Source organism: Charadrius vociferus, unplaced genomic scaffold (assembly GCF_000708025.1).
Source record: "Charadrius vociferus isolate BGI_N301 unplaced genomic scaffold, ASM70802v2 scaffold210, whole genome shotgun sequence".
In the NCBI taxonomy this organism is placed as follows: Eukaryota; Metazoa; Chordata; class Aves; order Charadriiformes; family Charadriidae; genus Charadrius; species Charadrius vociferus.
Window position 1 is genome coordinate 2036492 of NW_009646421.1, and position 12316 is coordinate 2048807.

The following is a 12316-nucleotide window of genomic DNA, read 5'->3' on the forward strand; positions in this document are numbered from 1 at the left end:
GTAATTGCTTTCCCGTTAGGTATATGCTTATTTGCAGGAACTAGACAGAAGAAAATTCTTTGAAAGCTAGTCCTGACAGGTGTAAGGCCTGTAGCTGTTGTATTTTTTACATTTATTCCTCCATAGAGAAAATAACTAAAGATGTGAATTAGCATGCACCTAGTTTATGAATTTGATTTAAGGGACTCGAGTAGAGCTTTAGACTCTTTACAGATTTCCACAGATTGCTAAGAAGGTGTTGGCTGCTTCTAAGGCTGCTCTTTCTTGGTACACAGTTCCAAGCACTCCTTGCCTTCACAGTCGCTGCTATCTATTGTGCAGAGTAATGCACTACTTACAAACCTACTGTAAATAGTATGTATTTTAAAGGCTCCAATAATTGTCCCTCAGATATATGTTGGCTTGTTTCTACTTCAAACTGATATTTATTAAAGTAATTGTGAATTCTGTCTTGTGTGTACCTGCTAGCACAGTGTAGCTATAAAACGTATAGGTACTGTCATTTTCCTTTTTTTTTCTGAACAGGTTTTAGTATGTATTGCTTGATTTAGAAATTTTCAGTACGCTTTGAACACTGCATCATATACACACAATATATTTCAGAACATTACTCCAAGAGAGGACTCAGCATATTGGAAAGTCAGATACTGGGTTTTAATTTTCAGGTTGAATAGTTATTTAAAACAGTGAAAATTAAGGTTGGCTTTTTTATTTCTTAATCCTGTTTCTTCTTTTAAGGCTAGACAAATATTGATACACAGCACATTCGCACTTATTGATTTTCTTCATACATTTATTGCGTAGTTTTTATTTAATGTTCCACTTAAATTGATTTTTTTAAAAGAACTTTTGTGGTTCCATTCAGTTATTGAAGCTTTTATCTAACCGCATCATTTTATTTTAGTTCCTATTCCTACTGCTGCTCAGTTGCTATGGAAAATATGAAAGATGGGTTGGTTCCTATCCCTTCCCTCTCGCCCTGCAAACCAAATTTTCTTTGCAGAAAAATCTGCATCTTCAATTCTTAGGTGCATTGCAGGGAGCAAGAGCCAGATAAACAAGTACACATGCAAAGCAGAGTCACTCAGGCTGTGTTGCCTTCGCAGTCCCGGCTGAAACTGCATAAGCAAAATCTCCTCTGAAAGGAATTCCCTTTGACACTGTTTCTGAACCTTAACCTTATGTAATGTGAGGATGGTAGGCTGCTGCAACTCTGGGAGCTTGCACATGCTTTCACCACACCAAGAGGTACCATTTGCTCCTCCCTCACCCTTGGAGAGAGATGGAGGTCACACACCCCACCACCTACTCCCGTTCTTGTCTTCTCCTTGCCCTCCATGGAGGCAGGAGGCGAAGGGCATGATTCCTTCATACCCTCCGGGCGTGATGGCTGTGTCTGCTCCTGCTAGATTACTTCAGCTGTCTTTCCCCTTGGACCCCCAGGGAAATTTCAACCAGTGGGTTGGGGCGAGGGGAAGCAGACTGGTGTATGGCATACAAACACCTTTAAATGTAGGACTGTAAATGTCTAAATCTTGTAACTTCCCAGTTTTTAAGGCACAAACAAAATTCATGCAGTGTGATGCTGAACAGAAAAACGAGCTCAGTTTTTAACATAGTGCTGTCACATAAACCAAATGCTGTTGAGAGAAGTTCTGGGAATGACACGTGGCTATGGCTGAAGTTAACACCATGTGGAATTAATTGGGTTTGCAACATAGGTATGTTAATTAAAAGTAAGTTCATTGTTTTGTTTGGTTTCTTTTTTTTTACTTTTATCATTCCCAGGCTGAATTAATGGAATTTAAACAAAAGCAGGAAGAGGAAGCCAGGACAAGAGCACATCAAAACGAACAGAGGAGGTATGATGCAAAAATGTAGAATACACTTCAATTAAATTCCTATCTGGAAAGGCTCTCAAAATTGCAGGCATTCATGCTTTAGAAGACAATTGCAATGAGGATCCCTGACCTCACCTCTGGTTTAACTTTGCCTGCAAATGAGCCACTAATATCCATCATTACAGCTGCTCACTGTAGTGCAGTATGATACAGAGTGCCTTTTTCACTTTATTTATCCTGTCAGCGTAGGATACAGCATAGGGTAGAAACTATTAGTAGTTTTGTGGGTAACTACTAGTACCGTAGTTTCCGCTGGGAAGCATTTTATGTATGTATGTATCTATCTATCTATTTAATTTTACTTTAGTTTAGAATGGGCTACTTTGTCCATGCCATATTTTGTGGTTGACTGTCACTGAGGTTAACGGGCAGAACTAAACATGGGATTTGACATCGATAGAGATAGAAGCTGCAGTGTAGCAAAGCCTTCTGCAGCTGCATTGCTGCGCGCCCCAGGCTGTGCCCCACTGCTGTGCTCTCTCTGTGTGCAGCAGTTCTAATCTTGCACTTCTGTCACTTAGCTGACTTTCCATTATCTTGAAGCACAGCTTTATTCTCAGCTTTGCTTTCTGCTGGTAAAAAGAAACAATGCTCAGGCTCAAAAATAAAAACACCGTTTGTTTATTTTTTTTATATCATTAGGGAAGTATAAATAAAATTACTTCCATAGGCAACCACTCTCCGTACTGCTTTCATTTTTTTTTTCTCTAGTAAAGATATTGAGATAATTACCCATAGAAGTTAATGAAGGATTTTCGATTCAGTCCATCTCATGTCCCTAGATAGAAATAATCCAGTATCTTGCATTTTACATCATTCTTACCAATAGCATTGTAAAACATTAAAACAACAGTCATGTCTAAGCATGTGTATCAGTCCTAAGCATTAATGGGGGTGAAAAAGAAACAGTTTTCAGAAGGTTTGAAAATCACATTGGGGAAAAGTGTGTTTGTATGTGTGCATGCTTTCCAGATTGATAAAGTGATACAAGAAAATACTAGAGTTGATTTCAGAGCTGGATGGGAGGGAAAGTTGTCAGCTACACAAATTGTCTCTATTAGTAACAAGCTTAAATGGATTTTTTTCATTGGCATTAGGAAATCAGTACTTCTAGAAACTGTCCTTGTGCACTGAAGGCTGAAAGACTACCTAAGGTGAACTGTCAAAATAGCTCATCTCCCTGATAAGGTGGGTGGTGGTATGCAGGTCGTCTTTCTACGGAGAATTTTGGTGCATTTCTCATAGCAGCCAAGGTATTCCTTTTAATCACAACAGACTGATCACAGGATAAGGTGCACCTAGTGAACTGAAAATGAAATCTACCCTATCTCATGCCAGTGCATGGTTACTCAGCACAGGCTTCAAAAAACATAGGAAGATGGGTATTGAGCTGAAACTAGGGAAAGCCACTCACAGAATGTTAAAATTCAAAAGCTTTTGAATTCCTCAGCTACCTTCAATGACTGTTTGGTTTCTTTGTTGTATTTAAGGGTAAATAATGCTTTCCTGGACCGACTCCAGAACAAAACACAACCTAATAGCGTCTACCAACCCTCGTATTCTGGGAGTCTGGACTACCTCAGTAACGGCGCCTGGGTAAGCTTTTTGGGTACAGAACCTGAAAGCAATGGGATTGTTTAAAAGTTGACTTTTTTGCCAGACACTATTATTTGTCTGTGTGCGTTTAGCCTGCCTGACAGAGCCTACAGTCCTGGCTAGCTGCCTACAATAGCTTTTAAGAGAAAATCCTGTCTTAAATCTATAAGCTGTTCAAATGGGAGGGAGGAACAGCTGCTCTTGCAGCAGAACTCGGTTGCTTTGCATGCAAGGTACTTACCGCAAGGAACTGCATCCTAGGTACTTTCTTAAGTTCAGAACAAGGGTGGTGAAATTGTAAGGGATGTTTTGAAAGTCTTTAAATAAAAGGTGTTTGGAAATGCTGTAAATATTTTAATATGATATTGAAAGTGGAGGGAAAAAAATCCCATGAAAGGTACAGCTGTTCATTTTTTACCCGTATAAAATCACGACAAAGAAGACCCAATTGCGTCCAATTTAAATATACATAGTATATTTAAGGATTCTTTGAAGAAAATATATCTTGACTGTAGCCTATTAAACAACCATTAAATCTTTTCAGCTGTCCTAATGAGGCATTAATGTGACTGTTATTTAGAATTGCACTTTTCAGTGTTAAAAAAAAAAAAATCCGTATCATTCCCATCATGGAAATTTCCATTAGGTTGAAATTCCACTGCTGAGAGGACCATTGTGCAGAAATGGAAGATTTACAAAGACTGAGCAGAAAAAGGATGAGAGTCTAAGATAATTTAGTGAATGTGCTAGTGTAGAGAAAGATGTTTAGCTGATAACCAGAAAAGCTTGAATGGGATTAACTGGGCCGTCTGGTGCGGATGTGTATCTTGGCAGACGGATGCCAGGAAGTCTTGGGTGCAAGCATCTGCGAAGTTAAGACAGGATAAAGAAGCAGATATTCTTGCTGCTGGAGTTTTCCAGGTACTGGAACAGGAAAAAAGAGTGTCTTAATCACTACAAGCTTTGGGCAAGCCGTGGGCAATGGCAGAGGGCTCAGGAACCTCAGACTGAGGCTGTCTTTGTGTGTAGCAATTCTCTTGGTCTTGCTGAGAGGAGGCAGAACCTGCCAGCTCAACCTCCCATAAGGTCTGCGGGCAGCTGCTTGGAGAACCAGCTGGTTAGGGGCTTTACTGGTAGGGCCTGAACGGTCTCCTGAAGGATGGCTTGTCTGCAGATAGCAGAATTAGAGACTTCAGGTAGGACAGAGCCAACTAATACCTAGTAAGAGGTGAAACGTAATGTCTGCTGGATGGGGCCAGATTAACAAAGGCAGCAAGGGCAGAAATCATTCTTTTTATTTCACTTTGTGTCCTTTATCCCAATTTGTAAACTCTTTCCTGATAAACTCGAAAGAAGGCCTGTGACACTGCCAAGATCCCCAGTATCTAAACTCGAGCATCTCCATCAGAGAGCCTGCTGTCAGCACTGAAAACCTTGCTATTGTCTGCAGAGGGAGTGGGGTTTTGCCTTAAGCCAGATGCCATATGTCCTCTTCCATAGGGCAGGTGTTGGTACCACCAAACAAGTGCACTCAGCCCAGGCACAATTTTAACAACAGACGGCTCTGTGACATATGCAGCCAATCTATGCTTTTTTAAAAATAGATATATTCAAAGAATGCATCAACACAAATGCAATAAAACCCTGTGTGTAGAAGTGATAAATTTCCTACTCTGACGTTTACTTAATGGCTCCCAAGGAGCCTGCCTTCTGGTGGGTAATGCTAGATTATCCATTTTTCCTTTATGCTATGATGTGAGATTAGAAGAATAAACAAAGCGGAGAAAGAATAAACTATGAAAGGATATGTAATCATTGAAAGGGATTAAAAATTAGTATTGGTAACAGAAGCAAGAAAGAAAAATGTCTCTCAAAAATAGGCTGGAGGCTGCAACCTCAGTGTCTTTGATTTTACCAAAAGTCTTCTCCCTTCCCTTGGGATTTTCAGCAAAAATGTTGAACTCCAGGTGAGGCATACAATTCATGTAGTCTGCAGCGTGGTGTTTTACATTACAAGGGAGCTAACAGAAGCAGGTCAGACTATATACTAAGATTAAAAGAAATGAAAAAGGTTCCCAAAGTTAAGACCTGCAGGTAATTTTTGAGCCTGCTCCTTCTGTGCTGTGGCACCAAAGAAGAAATATTTGTTCTTTTTACTACTTCTTTTTTTTTCCTGTTTAAACTCTTTCCAGTCACAATGGCTTCACACTTACAGAAAGTGAACATCGCACCATGTTATCGATTTATCTGCTGTATTTTGCATTCTTATTTCTATTAGCCTGGTTTCCTAAGGAATTGAAGTTTGTATGATCACGCTGTCTGTCTACGTGTAATAAGTTTTTCAGCCTGATGGCCAATCTTAGCCCAATTTGAAAGGGAGTATAAGTATCAAAGATAATTAAGTTTGTATGCATTTCATGAAAAGCAATGGTTGGGCAGAGGAGAGACCCCTCTGAGGGACGGTGGGAAGGACCTGGGCACTCCGTGCGTTGACTGGCTGCAGCCCTCCAGCCGATCAGCGTGGGCACAGCTCTAGAGCAGCTTCAGCTCTGCCCTGCTTTCCTGGGGACTAGGAGAGGCAAAAGGGGACATGGATATCCCAGGGGACATGGAGAGGAGGGCAGGAAGGCAAATTTATTGTTTATGTCTGGGCAGGGGGGAGGAAAGCAGTTGTGTTGCCCAGTTGTCCCCTAATAGATAGGAAACCAGTTTTCATTAATTCGTCTGCCCTCCAGACATCTTGTGTTTCGTTAGGAATATTTATAAGCTGTTATTTCAAGAAGTATCTACATGAAAGTAATCTTTTCTCCATTTTTGGTTATAAATGCCAGGGTGCTCTCTGGGTGGTTGTGTGGTTTCCTTTTTTAATGGGAAGACAAATTAATGAATTTCCATTTCTCTCTGTGAGCTACTGCACCCTTGAGAGAGCATTGAGTCTTGATGTATGCTATCAAGAAAGTTTTGATGTCCTTTGGGCTGCCATTGTCTCTAACATAAGGATAAACCTTTTAGGATAGGAGGGTAAAAAAATAACAGTTGTCATTTTGACATCAAAGTATAATCAGTAAGATGTAATCCTTACTCAGCGGGGACCTATGGCTGAGACAGTGTCTGTTCACTGTAATGGCACAAATGATCAGTTTTATTTAAATATTAAAGAATTTCTATTTTTACAAAACAATAACTTAAAAGCAGTTGCACATTTTTATATTCACTCCCTTATGAGACCTGTCCCATGTTCAAGTACGGAGGGATTTGCAGAGGCCAAATGCTAATGCATGGCAAGACTGAAACAAAGCCCTTATTTATTTTTTGTGTGGAAATGGAATGCTGTCAAGGACCCTTTTGTCTATTAATGGGGAGAGGTCACATGGTGAATAGATGAAATTTATATGTCTGCTCTTCTTTAATGAAATACTAGTTGTCTTGTTGAAACTCTCTGAGCTATAGTAGAGTGTGGAAGACAACATGACATATTACACCTTCCAGTTTTATGTCTCCATTACACGTGGTGTCATGCATAAGAATGAGAAATTCTCTCTTGGATGCTGACTCTGCTCTTTCAGTGGATGCATAATTCTAGATATTTGTTGTGGGAAACAACTGTGCCCTGAACACGCAGGTCCAGTGTGACAGGAAACCACATTCTTTTCCTTTCCCATATGCAGAACAGGAACTCGATGGATGCTGGATAAATCTGTTTTGAAGAAACAAGATTTATGGATAAAACTATTTTAAATAAACATGGTTTGTGGGTTAGGACGTGCTTTAGTTCTTGCAGCATGATCCATGGGAATGTTTCTTTGGAGTCTCAACTCTCATTTGATTTGCTACCAATTTGAGCGGCAGCATGTCATGAAGTTTACTGTTGCACAGCAAAGAAGAACCATAGCTCAAAGGTCCCTGAAGTTACAGGACCAGCATGCATGCCACAGTTTTCCATACACAATCAGTCTTTAATGTAGACTTATATGAACTTTCAGATGGATAAAGTTGCACTGAAAATGCTAGTTTCCCAGCACAAAGAAAAAGCTTTTATTTAACATGGCAAATTGAGAATAGAATATTTATATGAAAAGGTTCCAGGGTGCAATCCACAATGGTTACGTTTGTTTTAATAAAGAATGTGGTTTGCTAAATTAGCTTTAACCTGGTTAGTTTACATACAATCTGAACTGCAAAGATTAATAATTTTTTTTCCTAAAACTGGTTCTTTTGTTTTGTTTTGTTTTTTTATTGAGAGTAGTGTGCTTGTCTTTCTTGGCAGAAGGATGGCAGGAAATAAATAAACTACTCAGAAGAAGTATCAGCATCGATATTGGAACCTTAGATGAGTAGGTCTAGTCATGCTGTAGCTGAGTTTAATGACTTCCCTTTGACAAGGTAGTCAAACAGCATATGCAGATGTGTTCTGCTTGGCTTGACTTTGAGCTCAATCCTTCTTTGCTTTGAAAATCTCATCCTAAAAGAGAATAGCGGGAGTCTGAGGAGGAGTGGAAGAGACTTTTCACTCTTTCAAATTGTGTGAGATCAAGAAAGGAGGCATCTGAAGATGTTGGGAACACTTCTAGATTGATTTTTTCCAGCAAAGACAAGTTTATCTCCTGAGTCAATACGCCCTGCTATTCATATTGAGTTCAAATTGAAGAAATATTTATTGCTAGAACTGGAATCTTGCAGAAGGGTTTACTTGTTACGTTAAGTGGAGTTTCAAAAGACAGGAAAGGGCACCGAGTAATCAAGAAAGTTCCACACAGCTGGATAACCATCATTCCTAGCATAGATATATGATTGTACTGTACATTGTACTGTACTAACGCATTTTTTTCTTTTATCCAGGAGTCAAACTACTTGGAATAAAGGAGGATAAAGGTAAGAATAATGAATTTGTTCATTCTTTTTAGTACCAATGCTGGTGTTGATTTAGCTTCGTATTTGGCATTTCATTATGACAGCTTATGTGGTTTAATTCTCAAGTGATATGAGAGGGGATCTTAAAATAAATGCTTTCCAACTCTGGGTTTGGGGCTAGGCAATGGCACATACATATTCTGAAACATGTTCTTGTAAAGAACTGCAGAATGTGTATTTCAAGTCAGAGGAAGTGCTGATGGCACGGAAGGCATCTGTTGGGGCTGCCTTGATATTTAGTGCTAAAACCTCAATACACTCTGTGTTGTGGACTGTGAGTGGATAAACCTGGACAGGTGAGGAATGTGGCTGGAAATGCCCGAGGCAACTCTGCAAACTTTCAGTGGTTTTAAGTGAAAGACTTTGTCATGGGCTGTATTCTCCCTGCTATTTCCCATAGGAAAAACAGGAGACTATTTGTATCAGTGGAGGCTGTCAGTAAAAGACCACCAATGAATCAGAGAAATCAGGCCCTCTGTTTTCAAATTGATGTTTCATAAGTCTCACTGCACCTATGTTCTTTTCTGAAAGTGGTTCCCTACCCTAATTCCCTGTTCCAGTGTAAAGATTTGTGCAGAAGAGAAGGCTCCGGGGAGATCTTATTGCGGCCTTCCAGTATCTAAAGAGGGCCTACAGGAGAGCTGGGGAGGGACTTTGTACTAGGGCACGTAGTGATAGGATGAGGGGGAATGGCTTTAAACTGGAAGAGGGCAGGTTTAGATTAAACATTAGGAAGAAATTTTTTACTTTGAGATTTGTAAGGCACTGGAACAGGTTGCCCAGAGTGGTTGTTGAGGCCCCATCCCTGGAGGTGTTCAAGGCCAGGCTGGATGTGTCCTTGGGCAACCTGGTCTAGTGGGAGGTGTCCCTGTCTATGGCAGGGGGGTTGGAACTCGATGATCTTCAAGATCCCTTCCAACCTAAACCATTCTATGATTCTAGGCTTGAAGACTTGTGAAGCAAGTTCAGGTACTGACACACATTATTCTTGCTTTTGGAGATGGTTTTGACATAACTTTTTGAGGGCTAGGATCTCATAAAGAGGAATTTTTTAAAAATCAAACTTAATAAAGCCCCTTGCTTTAAACTCTTCTCCCACAAATGCAGATATTCTGTGACTTTCTTCTTCATTTTCTGCTGCAGCAATTATTTTAGTATTTTTGCAGCAGGGTTGTGTTCTGAAGACAGTATCTAAATAATATTGTTGGCCTCCCATGAGTCATCTTTTCAGTTTTGTGAGGAGTAAAATTGTTATTAAAAATTAACTGCAAATTCACTAAAGAAATGACAATGAGTAGATAAAGGCAGTTCCCCATAGGGGAAGAAATCACCATCTTTTGCAGCCCACAATATTATTAGGTTCTGTAAACTGTGGGCAGCTGAAGGAGTTCAAGCATTGGATTCTTTGTTGTTTTTCACAATATCTACAATACCAATAATATGTTTGCATATGAACTGTACAAGAATTATGGATGGGTGTACTTTTTTAAGCCCTGTTTTACTGTTGTTTGGAAAGAACATTTCAGCTCGCTACATTAATATATTGTTCAAAGAGATATTAATATGTCTGCAGATAATTAGGACATTTTGTGAATTAAATTTACAAAAACATAGAAGTCCCTTCATGAAGGCTTTACATAATTAACAGCTAAAACCTGTCGGAAGAAAAGGGAGACTTTATTTTCCAGTGGACTTAATCCTAGAGAAGTTGACTTTGATTTTTTGTTTTTGCTGCAAAAGATAATTTTTAATTCTGTTTTCTCCCTCTTGTTGCAGGGTATTGGAGAAGTATTCCCTTTTATCTGGCCTTGGCCAAATGACCTCGTAAAAGCTCCAAGAAAGTGCTCTTTTATCATTGTGATTTTTTTTCTTACCCTGACTTCAGCTTCACACCCACTTCATGAGCTATCTGCAGAGACTGGTTTCTAGCTGTCATTATTCACGCATATTTGAAGCAGCTGATTATGAAGTCCTATTTAATTTTTAATAAGAGAATGTGTCATTTTTTTTTCATAAATTGTTTTGCCTCTTGCAGAATGTAATTATCCTAGTCTTTGGGATCTCAGAACAAGAAGACGTTAGTGACTGCAGAAGCTGCAGTAGTATCTGTGTTTACTTGCTGCTCTGTACCCAGACAAAAACGTCCCAGAATCTTGAACTAAAGAAGCAGGTAGAGGGTTTTCTTTTGGGATGGGAAGGTAAAGTGTTTCTGGTTTGGAGTTTTTTTTGGTTGAAGAAACAGGTGTGTGTGTTGTAGACAGGATCTTTTAAATATGTTCTTCCAAAAATAGAACACATGAAAGAAATAAAACTTGAAATAACACTGAAATGTATTCGATCTCTCTCACATCTTTTGTGATATGATACACGAGTTTTTCACTTTGCTGGTTTTACCTTGGTAACTTCTGTTACTTAAGTGGGGAAAACTACTGCAAGGTTAGCTTTAGTTTCTTTCTTTTCTTTTTACCTCTAGTCTAATGGAATTTAATTTATATCTCACTGTTTCTGCAGATGGCAACATTTTAATACTTTCCAAAGTCAAATGCATGACCAAAGCATTTCTAATGGAAAACAAGGGTCCATAGTACATGTTAAATAAACCATGCAGACAAGAAAAAGTATCTGCGGCATTTACGTCTTCAGCAAAGTTAAAGGTTTCCCGAGTAGTTTTTTTCAGTTTGCGAGCATGCCATGGTATTTTTCCATCACTGTCACAACATGGAAACTTCATAATGGATCACCTCAAGTTTTCGTTTGAACTATGGATGTCTCTTTGTTTGCTTTCCCCTCTGGGAGACTCTGGAGTTTCCCTTGGCTCTATTTGCCTCAGAGAATTACTCAAGTTTCTCATACAACTCGCTAGCTGATGTTAATAGGAAATGCTGGAGATCTTGGTAACGCCTGGTGGTTTAGCCTTTTTTAAAAAGTCTGATACTGGGAAAATTCCTTGGGAAGACTTTTGCATACCTACATAATGGCACTGCATTGCAAGTGGTACTTGGCTGTGCTGTCAGACTGCTGCTTTGGAAATTAAATTCACATCTCCCTCCAAGAACTCCCTCACCCAGCCTCCTTTCCTAGATATCAGGTCTGGGGCTAAATGTCTGCAGAGTGGGATATACATCCATGCGTGCACGTACATTTTAAAGGAAATGTCATTGCTTTAATCAGATCCTTGTATTGTACTCTAATCAGACTAAGACTTGTAGGTGGTCTTTTTGAAGTAGTGAACCTGCAGCCTCTGTACTTGACGTACGATACCGCTAGACCCCATTGACAGAGGCTGAGCAGGAAGGGAAGTCATCATGGTCACTGACAAGTTAAAATTCAGTGTGATCATGTTGCTGTGTTTCTATATCCAAAGGAGAACTTTTTGTTAACCTTCTACTTTCACATTCAGGAACAGCGATGGCAAGTCACCTTGAGTAACCTCTTCCATTAAGCTTGTCTGCCTTCTTTTGGCTGTCTTCAAAGATGAAACTTGATCACAATCTTCAAAGTACTTCCCCTTATCCAGCATTTCAATCTCTTATTTGAAATGCTCTCTACAACCTATTTCAGACATTAACTATTCCAGCCTTTTTTAATGGTGAAGTATCTGAATTTTTCCTCTCCTATCTTTCTGAACAGAACAAACAAATCTATATGAACAGTGGCCCAGGAAGTGTCTTTGAGAGCCATAGCCTGCAATAGAGATGATAAGAAGTTGCACGCATCCACGAATTGATGTTAGTAGGATGGCTGGAAAATGCTGTTCTTATCCTGTTGGAAAGCTTACAGTATCTCAGAACTACCACCTCCTCACACACACATCCTGCCAAAACTTCAAGCTTGAAAGCAAAGGGATGTTATGACATCTCTTTAAAGTGGTTGTAAGGAAATAAACTGGTGATAGACTGGGAAAATGG

The 12316-nt window shown here is 39.5% G+C and overlaps 1 protein-coding gene across 1 annotated transcript in view; it reads left to right on the forward strand.

Annotated features, from left to right (window-relative positions):
• EPSTI1 (epithelial stromal interaction 1 (breast)) overlaps positions 1–8357 on the forward strand; it is a 46514-nt gene extending 38157 nt beyond the window's left edge. The window contains exons 9-11 of the mRNA XM_009881092.1: positions 1789–1862; positions 3392–3497; positions 8337–8357. Of these exons, the coding sequence (XP_009879394.1) occupies positions 1789–1862; positions 3392–3497; positions 8337–8357 (201 nt within the window). The remainder of the gene's footprint in view (positions 1–1788; positions 1863–3391; positions 3498–8336) is intronic.
• The last annotated feature ends 3959 nt before the right edge of the window (positions 8358–12316 follow it).